The sequence below is a fragment of the Perognathus longimembris genome, chromosome 18 (genome assembly GCF_023159225.1).
Source record: "Perognathus longimembris pacificus isolate PPM17 chromosome 18, ASM2315922v1, whole genome shotgun sequence".
NCBI classification, from domain to species: Eukaryota; Metazoa; Chordata; class Mammalia; order Rodentia; family Heteromyidae; genus Perognathus; species Perognathus longimembris.
This window is the reverse complement of record NC_063178.1, coordinates 10,312,608-10,328,879: the sequence shown is the minus strand read 5'-3', so window position 1 is coordinate 10,328,879 and position 16,272 is coordinate 10,312,608. Positions and strand designations below refer to the sequence as shown.

Sequence of the window (16,272 nt, the reverse complement as noted above, 5' to 3'; positions counted from 1 at the left end):
CTGTGCATCCTCCTCTCCTCCCACTTCAGTGTTTGACCATTTCTATTATTTATCCTTATTGGATGGGGTAAATTCCTTGAGAGCAATGACTTTGTCTCTCCAGTCTTGCACATATCATTCAGACTTTTTTTTTAAAGGAATTAAGTTCTAATATTTTTAAAATAATACTAATTTGTCTACATAAGGTTAGCACAAAACAGATTTTCTTGGTGTGGTGATAAACCATTCTGTATTATATTTGCAAGCACAAGTCAGTTTTATTTTTGGAGAGTGTATTTGCTTTTGTCTGTTGAGTGTAAACTGACTTTCTTGTATGAGTTGAAACTGGAAAAACAAAATGCCAGTTTTAAAATTAAGTTATTTTATAATGTATTATTAAATTTTTCTAGCCTTAAAAAGATGTACAGTGAGGAGAAATGTGCTTAAATGATAGTCTTCTTTCAGCTTCTTCCTTCAAACTTAATCTACTAAAAAATAAAGTCAAGCCAGTGAGCTTACCTACAGTCTTTAAAAATCACAGCTGTAATTTAGGAAACCAACTGTTTCTTTTTAATTACCTTATTGACAGCTACTGTAATAGTGTTTGAATTATATGTTCTTCGGGTGAGTGGTATATGAAGCAGAAATAAAATCATTTGATCTTTTAAAAATACATTTGAAACTACAACTCTGCTCCACATCACCTTTATTATAACAATAAAGAATTTAAAGACGAAATCAGCAATTTTATGAGAATGTTTTAAGACTCCATTGGGCTTAGTATTTGATTCAGAAAAGAACGGGTAACTCTTAGTAACTCTTTTTTAGAATAATAGAATAATTTTCCCAGCAGTGGATTTAGGCAATTTTTTTTTTTTTTTTACTAAAAACGGTTGGAACAGTCTGAGTACATTTATTCTGTTGTTGCAATTTACAAGTAAAGTGTTGCTCACTAGGAAGAGCACTCAGAGCACTCTCTGTAATTATATGTCTGGGTGCAGGAAGGAGCTAATGCCTCTGGGGTCGGCTGCATGTCTTGTAGTGTGGTGTAATGCCCGCTTGGTGGCGACAGAGACCCGATTAAGGCCAAAAAAAATGGGCAGCCCTGAGGTGGGACCCAAGAGGGACCCATGCTTTTATCTCTTTTTAGGCAAATTAGAATATATTCTTGGGTTTTCCTTGCTGATCTTTGTTTTCTCTTGTTTTATAAGAAAGAGAAAATTAAGGAAAAAAGTGAGTGGGCATTTTGCCTTTATTCTAAACATATCAAGTTTATTTCCAGGAGTAGATTATTCTAAATTGCTAGTACTGCCATAACGATACCACTTATTATGTAACTGTCCACATTAATGTGATGTGTTCACAAATGTTCTCCCCCCCATTAGATTTGATAGGAATGTGGGGCTCCCTTACCCCTTACTTAGGGTTGTAATTCTTTACCTCCCATGTTTTTAGGAGGAAGAAGACGAAAATTAAATTTTATACATGAAGCTGAGCAAAAACATCTGTTGAAAAGAAGCCCAGACTGAAAGCATGGATAATAAACATTAATATTGATGGCCTCTAAAAGAGATTGTACCAGGATGTTTAATGCTTTGTTTGGATCTGCTTTAGTGAGGGGAAAGCAAAGAACGTTTATTAGCATATGAAAATGTTACTGCCAATGGCATTTGTTTTTCTTACAAGTTCTACACAGTATTGCTTTAGTTTAGTAAAAGTTGAGCAGTTAATCTTCAACACAAATCACTTTCATAAAGAAATCAAGTAGATTTTCCTCTTAATTTCATAATCACAGAGTTGGGGTTGCCTAGGCGCCGAGGGCTCGAGTTGAATGCTGCTGTTGGAAATGAGAGGTTTTGCCCTCTCCCGGGCTGCCTGCGGGAGGGAAGGGAGGCTCTGCTCCTAGACTCCCTGCGTGAGATGATAAGTTCAAACAAAAGGAATGAGAACATCAGCTTTACATTCTTGGGGTGGGATGGGGAATGGACAAAAACATGTAACAATATGTCTTTACATAATTTGGGAGTCATTCAGCAGATAGGTTACAAATCATCCCCACCTGCCTATTGCCTATTAAGGTTGTGCAGTGTGGTCCCTTGGTATCAGTGTCTCTAGAAATTCCTTCCCATCAGTTACTGGTGAGAACGCGGGTCCCTGTGCGTGGATGAGCGCACACTTGAAGCGTGCAGTGAGTAATTCACCATCTCTGTCTCGCACATTGGACACTGTGTACTCATGAGTTTGTTTTATTTGTGAATTTATCTTTCCCTTTAGGTAAAGAGGATGAATATCCAAAGAAACCTCTGGGACAGCTTCCACCTGAATTTCATTCTGGTAGCACTCACCACCTGAGCAACGGACAGAGAAGTGTTGGTGTTCCTAGTCCCCTCGTAAGCAGCAGGCGAGAGCGCGGCTCATCCCCACACAGGAAGCAGGAGCACTCCCCTCACCATCAGAGCCGAGCCGGCACACCAGAGAGAGTCAGGCCGCTCGGGAGGAAGTCGGCGGACGCGGATAGTAACAACCTGAAAGATGAGGCAGCTGTGCAAAGAAAACCTTCAGGTCCACAAGACAATTCCAGGCCCTATAACCATGCAGCAGCTAACCAGAATAGCAATGCCACTTCAAATATCAGGAAGGAATTTATGCCCAAGTGGAACAAACCGTCAGATGCTCCAGCTATCGAAAGAACTGCCAAATTCACCACAGAAGGCAGAAGTAGATCAGTACATCCCGCGCTTTCGGTCCCAAGTTCTGCTGAAAGCCGAGTCCCGAACACAAGGCAAAAGGTGAAGGCTCTGGAGGCTGGCGAGGGGAAGCGGGGCTCCAACGCGTCACAGTACGACAACGTGCCCGGGAGTGAAAGTGAGAGCGGGGCCTTCGTGGAAGAGGCGCTCGAAAGGGCTTACTCTCAGAATCCAAGGAATGCCTTTTACTCCAGCACTCCACGAAAGCATGCTGAGCCAAGCTCTAGTCCACCCAAAGCATCCAACAAGTTTACTTTCAAAGTGCAGCCTGCAGGCTATGGAAGATACCCCTCCCAGTTAGAAGGGGATGACTGTGGGCCCATAAACCCCCCCTCTTACAGCAATCCCCCCGTTTACCATGGACATTCTCCAAAACACACGCCCGCGGCTGCCAGCAGCATTGTGCCTGCACAGATGGGCCCTGCCACGCACGTGAATCCTCCCTGGAGACCTTACGGCTCCACTGTTTCCACCGATAATTCTCCTGAGAAGTCTTCCACCCGCCCCACTCCTGTGGTCCTGCCCTCTAGCCGCATAGAAGTCCTTCCTGTTGACCTTGGTGCTGGGGGGTATGTGGGCAACTCAGGATCACCAAAGAATGGAACGTTCATCCTTCCTCCAGTGGATTATTTGCCGGATAACAGGAAGTGGTCAGAAGTGAGTTTTACTTACCGGCCTGAGATGCACGGACAGTCTTGGACTCGCGATGCTAGCCATAGCCACTTAAGCAATTTACCAAAATACACAGCCTTTCCACACGTGCCCTTCCAGGACCATGGCCTCCCCCCAGTGTCAGTAGATGGTCCCGTGCGCTATAAAACCTCACCAGCTGCCGAAGACGCCAGTCCAGCTGGGTATCAGTACACAGGGCCCTCGCCTCCAGCATATCACTACAGAAAACGAGAGGGGCTTGCGCTTCAAGAATCAGTATTGCTGTGAGAATTGCTCTCTTCTTGCTGAAGACGAGACTAGAAACCATACGCCACCTACATTGCTATGTTTATAATTGCCAAAGCAGTATTTTCTGTATTGTAAACAGCTCGCACAATTCTAATGTATGTTAATAATAAGAGTATATGGAAACATTTTCATCCCCATGTAGATGCTGCTGAAGATGAGCGTTTAAATTGCATCATCACTGAATATGTGCAAAAGAATCTAACCTGGAGACAGAGCAGTAGCACTTAGGGCTGCACACGCACGCGCAGTAATGATTCTTCACCCAATCTCATTGAAGTCTTTCTCTAAAACCTACATGTTTTTACTTTGGTGGCCCATTCTATTTTGACTGATGTTACAAAGCACTGGAAAACTATAGAAGGAATATTTTAAAGACTACATGTAGTGTATCTTTTAATAGATATAGGCATCTATGCATACACACTTGAACACAGAACTGAAGAAACACTTCTTAAAGACTACTTTTCATCTAGAACCATCAAATCATGTTGATATTTTTCTCCTTGTCTTTCAGTTCAGTTTTTCCCCTTTATGTTTTTTACCCAGATCCTAAGCTGACTAGTTTGCCCCTTCATGTTATTAATACATCTCAGAAATGCTCCTCATTCATTCCCCATCGGTTGCTGCCAGTTTATTTCCGTGGGGAAAATTAAAGATACTGGAGAGAAAAGCTAACCACTTCATGGTGCTTCAGATTTGGGGCAGTTAACATAAGTTTATGGCGAGAGAGGCGGCCCTCCCCGGATCCATGTTGGTGTTTGCGTGTCCGTGTGTGCCCCGGCACTCGAGGCTGGGGGAGCCTGTCCCTTGCGGGGTGCTGCGGTCGGGGTCTGTGGCTGCGAACTCAGCGTTGGTGCAGCGCTCAACTGACGGAAGGATGGCCGCTGAAGGTCATTTGAAAGCAGCACGACTGACAGGGCTGCTTGTCACTGGGTGCCCAGCAGGCAAGAGGCCTTGCCCGGAAGGGAGGGGCTCTGCTGAGTGCCACCTGGTCCTTTTCTGGCACTCTGTCTCAAGAGTGGTATAATCAATAGAAATTGCTAGTCATTGGGCCATTGCATTATCCATGTTAAGAGGGTGGAAAATATTCTAATTATTAATAGGCATCTAGGATTTTCATCTTTTTTAAAGCAATGGTTTGGCTCATACTTTTGAAGGTTTTTTCTTCTTTTTTAGTGAAAAAATTCAAGTTTGTAGTTTTAAGAAAAAAAACAACAAGCAGAATCTTTAAGAATATTGGATCAGGGTGTTGGTGGCTTATACCTGTAATCCCTAGCTATTCAGGAGGCTGAGATACCAGGATTGCAGTTTAAAGCCAGCCCAGCAGAAAAGTCCATGAGATTCCTGCCTCCAGTGAACCAGCAGAGGCAGGAAGTGGAGGTGTGGAGCTCAAGTGGTAGAGTACCAGACTTCTGGTGCCGGCACACACATACATACAAAGAATAGTCTATACACTACCATTACCAAGAGAGAAGGACTTTGTATTCCATTGGAGTGCTTGTTTTCAACATGACCGTGCTCATATTTGAGTAACAGAGAAAGTAGAGAGTCTAACAGTGGTGGCTTTTCCTATTGCAAGTTGGGGGTTTAAGCTTTTGAGGTACAAAATGTGTCTTAAAATGAAAGTAACATTTGTTTAGCTAGTGAACGTGACATTTTTTGTATATAATGAATCTAATGTAATTTTAACCGACTTGGTAATTATGTTATTAAATGGCAAAACAAATGCAGTGTATTGAAACTACAAACACTACACTGAAACTGAACAAAATCCTGCTAAAATAACTGGGCTCTTGATTTAGATCATGTGGAAGCTGAGAAATAAATGTATATAAAAAATGTAGCGGAGGATATTCATTCCACTTTTTAAACTATTACTTTGTGAATTGTAATAAACCAAGCTGTACAATTTAGTTTTTGAAAACAGCACCTGCGCTGTTCCAAAATTGTGATAAATATTGTAGATTTATGTATATATATATCCAATATATATACACACACTATTTTCTTATGTCATCTATGACTTTTTATCTGTATACTTTTTTCAGTGTGATTGTTTTTAACATGCTAAAAGTTATTAGTATATTTTGTTTTGTGTCTCCAATGTGCATTTTTTTTCCATTTGTCCAAGAATGCTGCATCTCTGATGCTTCCAAGGCTAATTCTCTCCTAACTGACTATATTAGTGGCCGATGTTTACCTGCAGGACTTAATGTATGTTACACTTGTATGTCATGTTTTAATTTCCGGTAAGACTGTATGTACAGCTGTATTACCTTCCTTTATTTAATGACATTATTCATAGCAATAAGGTATGTCCAGTCTTCCTCATTATCAAATGTAGCTCTCTATATGAGGTTTTTAAGTAGGAAAACTTAATTTGAAATTATTTCACCACTATATCATTTTACTCTTTGAAATTTATTTTTTAATAAAAGATAAATGAAATAATGATAAAAGAAATACATATTGGCAAAGTGGGTCAAAATATACGCAAGGAAAACTAAGGACTTCCAAGTGTGGAGACTGATTTATATCTTAACATGTGCATGGTCTATTTGCCATAATTTCTTCATAGCAGTTTTCCCTAGCATGAGCAATATGGTTATGATTTTGTTTTTACCATTTATTTTTAGTATTTATTTTGAGAAGTTAAACTAGATTCAGAGTCTCAAGAGTTTTTAAACTTATGTATATATTTAAAAGTATGGACACCTTAAAAGTAAGAGGCTTATATAATTTAGATATCAAAGTATCAGTGATAGATTTTTTTTTTTTTTTTTTTTTTGTGCCAGTCCTGGGCCTTGGATTCAGGGCCTGAGCTCTGTCCCTGGCTTCTTCCCGCTCAAGGCTAGCACTCTGCCACTTGAGCCACAGCGCCGCTTCTGGCCGTTTTCCGTATATGTGGTGCTAGGGAATCGAACCTAGGGCCTCGTGTATCCGAGGCAGGCACTCTTGCCACTAGGCCATATCCCCAGCCCCAGTGATAGATTTTTGAAAGAAGAGATTCAGTCAGAAAAATATTTTAACTTACTGAAACATCTTTAGTAGTGGACATTGGCATACACACAAACTTTAACAGTATAGATACATTTCTTGAGTCTGTGACAAGCACCAAAGCATTGTGTTGTAGTCAGTACTGTGCTCAGTACTCTTACTGACTAGAAGATGCATGTCTGCCTGGATGGAATGCTAAGACGGGCACTCTACCATTTGAGGTATGCCTTTAGCCCTGCCTTTTGCTAGCTGTTTTGGAGATGGAAACTGGCAAACTTTGCTGCCTGGGCTAGCTTCACACCACAATCCTCCAGATTCTGGTTGCCTGAATAGTGAGGTTACAGGCATGAACCAGCAGCAGAATGCTTTTTAAGTTGTAAGTGGAAGTGTCACTGCCACTGTTTTATACATGAGAAGGCACAAAGGAACTAATTGTAGATTTTTTAAATTTATTTTTGTTGGTCCTGGGGCTTGAACACAGGGCCTGGGTGCTGTCCTGAGCTCTTTTGCTCAAGGCTAATGCTCCGTCACTTTGAGTCACAACTCCACTTCAGGTTTTCTGGTGGTTAATTGGAGATAAGAGCCTCAAGGACTTTCCTGCAGGGACTGGCTTTGGACCACAATCACATTTCAGCCTCCTGAGTAGGATTACAGGTGTGAGCTACCATTGCCAGGCCCAATTTTACTTTTTTTTTTTTTTTAGCACGGGCCTTGATGCTCTTTAGAATTGCCTAGTGAACTTAAAATACCTATTTGCTCTCATCCAAGGTCACCTAAATCATATCTGAATAGAACTTATCAGATAATTTTAGTTCCCTTCATAACTTAGTTTAATTATTAAGCTTCATCTTTAAAAAGAAAAGTTTCTCCAAAGTTAGCTTATATTCCCACTGGGATAAGTTTGGTGTTAGGAAAGTCAGGAAAATTCCACTGGAAACATTACTGTTGGGAGACATACCAGACATTTGTCTCTTTGGATGACACACTCTTGAGACCACTTGAAAACCGGAGGGCTGAGAAAACGCCTAACAGTGTAGTCCTCCATTTGACCAACTCTTCATTTGATTGAGCATCTACAACATACAAGTGACTGAGCAAGATTCACACTGGAGGTGCAAGACATCTGCTCTGATTCGCACTAATTTGCACAGGTTGTTGCCAGAGGCACAGAAAGGCCAAGTGGTGAACCCAGCAGAGGGTCTGGTGCTGGGGAGGGCGTTGCCTGGGCTAAGCCTGATAGCCCTAGCATCATATACAGCACAGGGCAGAGAGGAAGAAAGAGCTACTTCAGACTTCACTGACACAACCCCTTGTGTCGGGGTTTTTAGCCCCCCCCCGCCCCCGCGCTCCCCCGACCTGCGGGAGAGACGGGGAAGGCATGCCCTGACCGGAGGAGCCAAGAAAGGAAAGGGTCAACAGGCCGCCCGCACCCAGCCCTCCACCGAAGGACAATCAGACGTGTCTGGGAGTCAAGTCGGTGCAAGATCTCATTTATTGAGGAAGTACATACAGCTAAATAGGGCACAGGAGCCAATCAGGTCAAAGATCAGCAGGAAGGGGAGGGATGTAAGGGGAGGCATGAGCTGTCTGTAAGGGCGGAAGAGCCGGGCGTCACAGCCCACAGAACCACCCCGGGTTCATCGTTAGGTGCCATCTTAGCCACACGTGGCCCCAGGACTGAGAAACAGGCGGGGCCAGCTGGTTGACTTCCGGGTGTGTCCCACACGCTTGGTTTATGGGAAAGTGATGTTTAAAGTGGGGGTTGAGGGCACAGGGGAGAAATTCCAAGAACTTGGTTCTGAAGGGAGGTTTTGCCATGTTGTGTTTTTCCATCTCCTCTTGGCCCCTTGAGGGTGTGGAGACACAACAGAGGGGCTGTGCCCGGAGGTGCGAGGAAGATGGAGGTTGTGGCAAGTCCATCTGGGAGTAGAACAGAGCCTAAGTCCATGAAGCAGAGGCGATTCACTTGAGAACTCAGCTCAGCAACCCTTGACATTGGATGCAAGGACCACTAGTGATCCTGAATTGGAAAAACCACTGTCACGTACTGAATACTTCTGTGTGTGTCACTGCGCAAGCCTTGTACGCCAAGCCATTGATCCTCAGTGACTATGACACATGGACAACTGTGGTCCCAGTGTCTAGAGGAGAAAATGAGGGCACAGACTTTAAGCAACTGGCCCCTAGTGACAGCTACTAAGTAACAGAACATCCAGTCCCAGCTGTTGCCTCCTTAGCCCTCGAGCAGCTGAAGGAGGTGTAACTGACCTAGCTTAATCTTATACTTAGGGTATTTGGGGTAGTTCTAGTTAGCACAAGTCAGAATATTTGTCACCTCACAAAGGCCTCTCAGCCACAGCTAAACCGCTGATCTACTTTCTATCGATTTGCCTTTTCTGACAAGTGTGCGCCTCTGTGCATAGCCATGTGCTTCCGCCACGGGTGGGATAACACGCGTGAGTCACTGGATGAGATGGAGTCTTGGGAGCTTTTTGCCCAATCACCACCTCCCAAAAGATAGATCACAGGCTTGAGCCACCACGCCAGCAGTTTCTTTTGTGTTCATTTAGCGTTCTCTAATCTTTGTTAAACAAAATACTCCCCTCGATTTCTTAATGGTGTCTTTTAAGTTACGCAGTTTTAATTTTCATGAAGTCCAATGTAGTTCTCTTGGATGGACTGTGCTCTTAGTAATGTAGCACTCTGCCTCGCTCCCGGTCACAGTGACTTTTCTGTTTTATTCTGAAAATACAGTTTTAGTTCCTACATTTAGATCATTGAGCCGACTTGAATGTGTATCCCACCCCTACATTCATGCATGCATGCAGACATGTGCTAGGACATTTTTCCCATTGTGCCTTTGTCAAAAGTCAGTTAAGGCCCTAGGCTTAGTTCCCACTGTCAAGAACAAGTGAAAAACTCATCCTAAAGTCGGTTTGATATATATGTAGATGTTAGATTTTGAAACTGGAAAGTGTATGTTCTCTAGCTTCATAGTTTTTATTTGTACAAAGTTTTTGTACATAATGGACAAAGGCTAATATTTTATACTGGATGATTTTTGGTCCTTTGCTTTCTATATAAATTTTAGAATCTGCTTTTTGGTTTGTACAAAAGTGAGGCCTGCTGAGATTTCTCTAGGGATTGTTTTGAATTTGTCTTATCAACTCAGGAGATGGTTATCCTTTCTATAAACATAGAAGGCCTTTCTACTTAACCTCGACCTTTGCTTTCTCCCAGCAATGGTTTGTAGTTTGGGGATATTTCTTGCATTTCTTTTGCTAAAAGTTTTCCTATTTTCTTCTCTCATAAATGGGGCATTTTCTTCAGACCTTGGATCCTGAAATCAGCCCTGTTGTCAAAGGAGAAGGATCAAGGTTAACTTCGTGAGTCCCTAGGGTGTGTGGAAGGGTGGGGAGTTGGGCCTGCATGTGGGAGAAAGGATCCAGGAAGATGCCGTAGGTGTGGAGGGAAAGCAGTTTTTCCTGGACATTCAGTATCTGACGATGGGCAGATGGGGTCCTTGTTTATGATCAGAGAGAGACGAGGGACTCCTCCTCGTGAAGGACGTGAAGTCATGGCGGAGTACCTGTCCTGGGAGAGGGGAGCAAGCTGTTGGCCAGGAAGAAAACCATTCAGCAGAGTTAGCTTGGGAGGTGAGCAGCGTCCTGTGCGCTTGGCAGTTGGGTAGAATGTAGTGGAACCGGCGCCATAAACTGGGTTTACCGCTTAGTAATGGTGTGACCATGGACGAAGTCAATCCTTTTGGGGGCCTTGCTTTCCTCAGCTATGAAGTTAGTGTTTTGAAGATGCCAGAGGAAGAGGTCAGGACAGAGTGAGGTGAGTCCAGGGACCTGGAGTTCGTTGTGGAGTTGTTCTTTGTTTCTGGATCAGCCCCTAGTCTAGGAACGGTGACACTGATGTGACAGGACAGTCTGTGTCTCCATGGAGCTTTTAGTCTGGTGCCCTTCCATGTGTAAACTAAAGATGGGAGGGCTGTCCCTATCATAGGACCAAGTTAACTTGGATAAAGTCTTCAGCACAGCGTTGGCACTAATGCCTTGTAATATCTAGCCACGTGCTGCTGTCATGTTGGGTTTTAGTGACCAGGAGGAATGGAGCTGAGAGCGAGGAGCTCAGAGTTGAAGGCAGGGCAAGTGTTCAGGACAAGCAAGGGAGGAGAACACACTACAGGTTTCAGGCCTGAAGTGGATTCCCCAAGAAGGAGCAGAAAAGGGAGCCGTGGTATGAAATGTGTGAGGAAGCCCTGGTGAGGAGGGGCTGGAATGGCGATGAGCCCTGATGTCACGTGGTCGCCGCCTCGCGCAAGTGCATTGCAGTTGAAATCACAAGGGGTGGGCTGGGGATGTGGCCTAGTGGCAAGAGCGCTTGCCTGGTATACATGAGGCCCTGGGTTCGATTCCCCAGCACCACATATATGGAAAACGGCCAGACAGGGCGCTGTGGCTCAGGTGGCAGAGTGCTAGCCTTGAGCGGGAAGAAGCCAGGGACAGTGCTCAGGCCCTGAGTCCAAGGCCCAGGACTGGCCAAAAAAAAAGAGAGAGAGAACTCTGTGGAGGAGCACCCCAGCTGCGACTTCCCACCCTGGGGGAGGAGGGGGAGGAGGGGGAGGAGGGGGTGGAGGGGGAGGAGGGGAGGAGGGGGAGGGGGAGGAGGAGGATGTCGTGTTTTAAATGCAGATGTCTTGAAAATATGAAGACCTGCAAGGCTGCGGGAGGCGTCAGACGCTTCGCTTTCTCTTTGTGCCGAGTGAATCAGTGCTGGGTTTAAGGACTTCCTGTTCAAAGCATGCGTTGGAAGCCAATCTTTTCCTCTCTGGCTGACCCTCATCAGAAACAAAAGGAAGATATTTACTGACCCCAGAGGTTTTAAACCTGGATTGTTCCATCTTTTAAAAATCCTATTTTTAGTAGCCTATTGTGGATTCCATGAGTCATCTGGATGTCCGATTTCGCCAAATATGTTTGTAAAAAGAAAACAACAAATAACCTTTGTCAGCTAACATTTTTTTTTTTTTTTTGGCCTGTCCTGGGGCTTGGACTCAGGGTCTGAGCACTGTCCCTGGCTTCTTTTTGCTCAAGGCTAGCACTCTGCCACTTGAGCCACAGTGCCGCTTCTGGCCGTTTTCTGTATATGTGGTGCTGGGGAATCGAACCCAGGGCCTCATGTATACAAAGCAAGCACTCTTGCCACTAGGCCATATCCCCAGCCCCAACTAATATATTTTTTTTTTTTTGGCCAGTCCTGGGCCTTGGACTCAGGGCCTGAGCACTGTCCCTGGCTTCTTCCTGCTCAAGGCTAGCACTCTGCCACTTGAGCCACAGCGCCGCTTCTGGCCGTTTTCTGTATATGTGGTGCTGGGGAATCGAACCTAGGGCCTCGTGTATCCGAGGCAGGCACTCTTGCTACTAGGCTATATCCCCAGCCCCCCAACTAATATTTTTTAAACACGCAAAAAGAAACCAACAGAAGATCAAGCCCAGATACTTGGAATGTGGAGAGTGTTTCATAAAATACAGGGGCCAAATTAAGTGTCTCGTGTCTGTAATCCCAGCTACTCAGGAGGCCAAGATCTGGAGGATTGAGGCTTGGGACCAATCTAGGGAAAGAAATCAGCAAGACCCCATATCAGCCCAGGAGCCCACCTAATGTGTGCCTGTAAACCCTAGCTGAGAAGATCATGGGCTGCGATCAGCCCCTGGCAAAAATTCAAAACTCAATCTGAAAAATAAACCCAGACTTGAGCGTCTTCCGGTGTAGAGTGCCCGCCTAGCTCTCAGTTCAAGCACTAGTGCCACAAAACAACCACAGAAGGCTAGAAGACGTAGCACAAGTGTAAAGGGCTTGCCTAGCAGGTTTTATGCTCTGAGTTCAGGGTTCATCTATGAACATAGCTTTTTTTTTTTTTTTTTAAATCTTCTATGTTGATTTTTTTTTTAACCTTCTTTGCAGACCAGGACAAACCTGCACTGGTCAGCACTCATCTGCACGAAGCCCTGAAGAGCCCTGAGTGGGTGGCATCTTGGCCCCACATGATATGATTGGAGCATGTGGTTTATGGAAACTTAAATTCTGTCATCAGAGCAGATGCTAAGCTTCTATCCAGAATCAATATGCTATTAGAAGTCCTAGAGATGAACAAATATATTAACTGCTAATTTATGAACAGGTTTTGAAAATAACTTTGGAAAAGGAATCCAGGATGGAAACATCCTTTGTCACAACAGATATGAGTTTAATCAGAGTCATGATAAAGGGCGTGTACCATGTCTTTAAAAAAACCTGTAAGCCAGGCTCCTGTAGCTCATGCCTGTAATCCTAGCTGCCCAGGAGACTGAGATCTGAGGACTGTGGTTCGAAGCTAGCCCAGTCAAGAAAGTCCATGAGGGGACTGGGGATATAGCCTAGTGGCAAGAGTGCCTGCCTTGGATACACGAGGCCCTAGGTTCGATTCCCCAGCACCACATATACAGAAAACGGCCAGAAGCGGCGCTGTGGCTCAAGTGGCAGAGTGCTAGCCTTGAGCAAAAGGAAGCCAGGGACAGTGCTCAGGCCCTGAGTCCAAGGCCCAAGACTGGCCAAAAAAAAAAAAAAAAGAAAGTCCATGAGACATATCTCCAAATTAATCACTACTATGGGAGCCACAGCTAGCCTTGAGAGGGTGAAAAACAAACAAACAACACCCTAAGGGATAGTGCCCAGGATCTGAGTTCAAGGACCAGCACACACACACACACACACACTCCTGTAGGTGAGTGTTGGTGGTTCATGCCTATAGTCCTACTCAGGAGCTTGTCTAGAGGATCAGGTTTGGGACCAGCCTAGGCAGAAAAGTCAAAGAGATGTTTATCTACAATTAACCAACAAAAAGTTGGCCTGGAGGTATGGCTCAAGTGGTAGCTGTGAACAAGAAAGCCAAGCCCTGAGTTCAAACTCCAGTACCAACCCCTTCCCTAACCTGTGATCCATGGTTTAGGTCTATAAACTAAGAGAAGTAAAGGAATTTGACTTTTTTGAAGCCGATAGAATAAATTGATGACGAATCAAAGATCATAGAAGAAATTACGAACAATGCAAAGAAACCCAGGAGTTTTTCCAGAATGAAACTTGCTGACCTGTCCAAAAATCCAGTCGCCTGACAACTTGACATGAGCCCAGAGAGGCCAAAGAGAACCTGTTTAATGCCTGTGTGTCACACAGCTGAAATTCTGGACACCCGGATCACACTCAACATCTAGAGGCTTGCAATTCACATTTTACAGATGGAGGAACAAGCTTAACATCATCAAGCGGCGTGATAAGGCCGGGACTGGGCAGGATCTAGCCCTCATCTTTCCCAGCTCTTGCTTCATCTCAAAGCAGGATGATGGTGACAGATCAACAAGGAAGAAGTAGGCACCATACACTGTGTCCCCTGCCTGCAGCTAGCGTCCACAGCAAAAGGAGGGGACAGGAAGCCAGGAAAATAGGAGCGCTAACCTAGTCACCAGTACTCAAGAAATGGCAGTGTGCCTCAGCTAACAGGAGAGGGAAAAAGTTCCCAACTTAGGGCTTCCTGGCACAACTGCATCTGTTCAATTAATCAATATAATGCCATCAGCCATCTACTACAGAATAAAGTTAAACCGTGATCACTCCTATTTTCAAACCAATTCATTTGGAGCCCTCAGTAACCCATTCATGGATTGTGGCAATTATGACGAGAGTCACGTAATTATTACAAGTGATTTTTATGGCGATCAAGGATCAGAGGGTTCGTGTTGGCCGCCCTTGTCCTCACCTGGGTTGCCGATCCTAAGGCTTTAGTGTGCACCCAAGTCACCTGAGGAGGTGGCCCCAACGCAGATTCTGGGTTTGTATGTAGGATTGTCATTGGCTCGGAGATTCTGTCTCATAAACCGCCTGGGGTCCCCAATCGGAACGATCCAAGCCAGCTGGCCCTGAAGAACCATCAGAAAGTTCGAGTCCGTGCCCCCCTCTGTACCAGGAGAGCCCCAGGCAGGTTCCTGGGCCCAGCTCATTGCAGACACAATGGCTCCTGTCTCCAAGTCTCCACAGACTCCACTCAGTGCACAGGCTCAGGACCTCCGAAGGTTCTAGTCCAGCTACTGGAGCTGCTTTTGTATAGAAGGCTAGCTCAGGGGGAAAAGCGTAGCTGTTTGCTTCCCTTTGGAGGGAGCTCCTGGAGCAGCTCCCAGCAAGTGCAGGAAGTACCTGTTGTTAGTTTTCTATGTTGCACCAATCTGCTTCTGTGTTGCCTTCAAGTAGCAGGTAGGCCCTGCTACTTGAGCAACAACACTTCACTCCTTGCTATCTGCTCTGTGTGTGTGCTTCTACGGGAGAGAGAGATCATGGGATTTAGCTGAACCAAGCTGCGGGTTGGAAGTTATAACCTACCTAATTCTTTAATTAAGCTATCAATTAAGGATGTGTCTCTGCCACCTGCGATGCTTGGGCCCTGTGCCATGGGCTTGAGCCAGAGCTCACAAGCCTGTCCCCACAGAACCCTGGGGCTCCAGTCAATCTTCAGCCAGGGTGCTCCTGTCTTCCCCAGGACTTCCTCCTAAGGGATATTTTCCAAGTCCATTTGGGGGGCAATGTCACCCAGCCCCCTCACAGTGCTTGTCGAGTTCTAGAATGTTCAGGAAGCCCCGCAGGCTTCAGCTGAGCCTTTTGGAGGACTTGAACTCACTCTCTTACTGGGTGTCAGTGCAGTATTCTTTCTTCCTCAAAGCTATAAATAAGCAATGTTGTAGGAGACTTAAAAGAAAATCCCCAAACTTCCTATTTCTCAGTCTAGAATAATAATGAATGACTTCTTTGACTCCAGGGAATAGCAGATCATGGGCTTTATGTGTAGAGAGGAATGTGTGTGTGCTTCTGGAGGAAGGCACCCCACACAAGATTCGAACTCCCCGAGTTCCCACTGGCCCCACTTCATCACGCCACCCCTCCCCTTGGCAGGGTCCTAATTGCTGCTCATAGTTCTGGAGCATTGGCGCCATCATTAAGTGATGATAGTTGGCTCTGAATAGGCTCCTTTAGCCCCGAATAGCCGCGTGCTTTGGAATACTGTTGAGCTTCTTGACACACTCTAAGGAAGTAGGCAGAACATGACCATATCTGTATCTGTACCCAGAAGCAGGGGTAAAGAAACCTCACGAAGTGGAAACGTGATCGTGGGTCATCCCAGAACACCTTCTCTCCTTCGGATCTCAGAGTTCTACTCTGTTGATCTCCCGGTAGGTTTGGGGAAAAGTAGTTTGGAATGTGTCTTTCTTTCTTTTTTTTTTTTTTTTGCCAGTCCTGGGCCTTGGACTCAGGGCCTGAGCACTGTCCCTGGCTTCTTTTTGCTCAAGGCTAGCACTCTGCCACTTGAGCCACAGCACCACTTCTGGCCATTTTCTGTATATGTGGTGCTGAGGAATCGAGCCCAAGGTTTCATGTATCTTGAGGCAAGCACTCTTGCCACTAGGCCACATTCCCAGCCCCATGGAATGCATCTTTCACAGACATCTAGAAAAGAGAGACATTGGGAACCTTCCAGCTCTGCCTCGAAAACTTCTCT

At 45.1% G+C, this 16,272-nt stretch overlaps 1 protein-coding gene across 2 annotated transcripts in view; it reads left to right on the top strand.

Moving 5' to 3' along the window:
* Positions 1–4,516, top strand: part of Usp6nl (USP6 N-terminal like) — a 101,586-nt gene extending 97,070 nt beyond the window's left edge. The window contains exon 15 of one of the 2 annotated variants that reach the window (XM_048367390.1): positions 2,254–4,516. In XM_048367390.1, the coding sequence (XP_048223347.1) occupies positions 2,254–3,665 (1,412 nt within the window). In that variant the 3' untranslated portion in view covers positions 3,666–4,516. The remainder of the gene's footprint in view (positions 1–2,253) is intronic. The other variant, XM_048367389.1, reaches the window with a different exon arrangement.
* Positions 4,517–16,272: the final 11,756 nt, after the last annotated feature.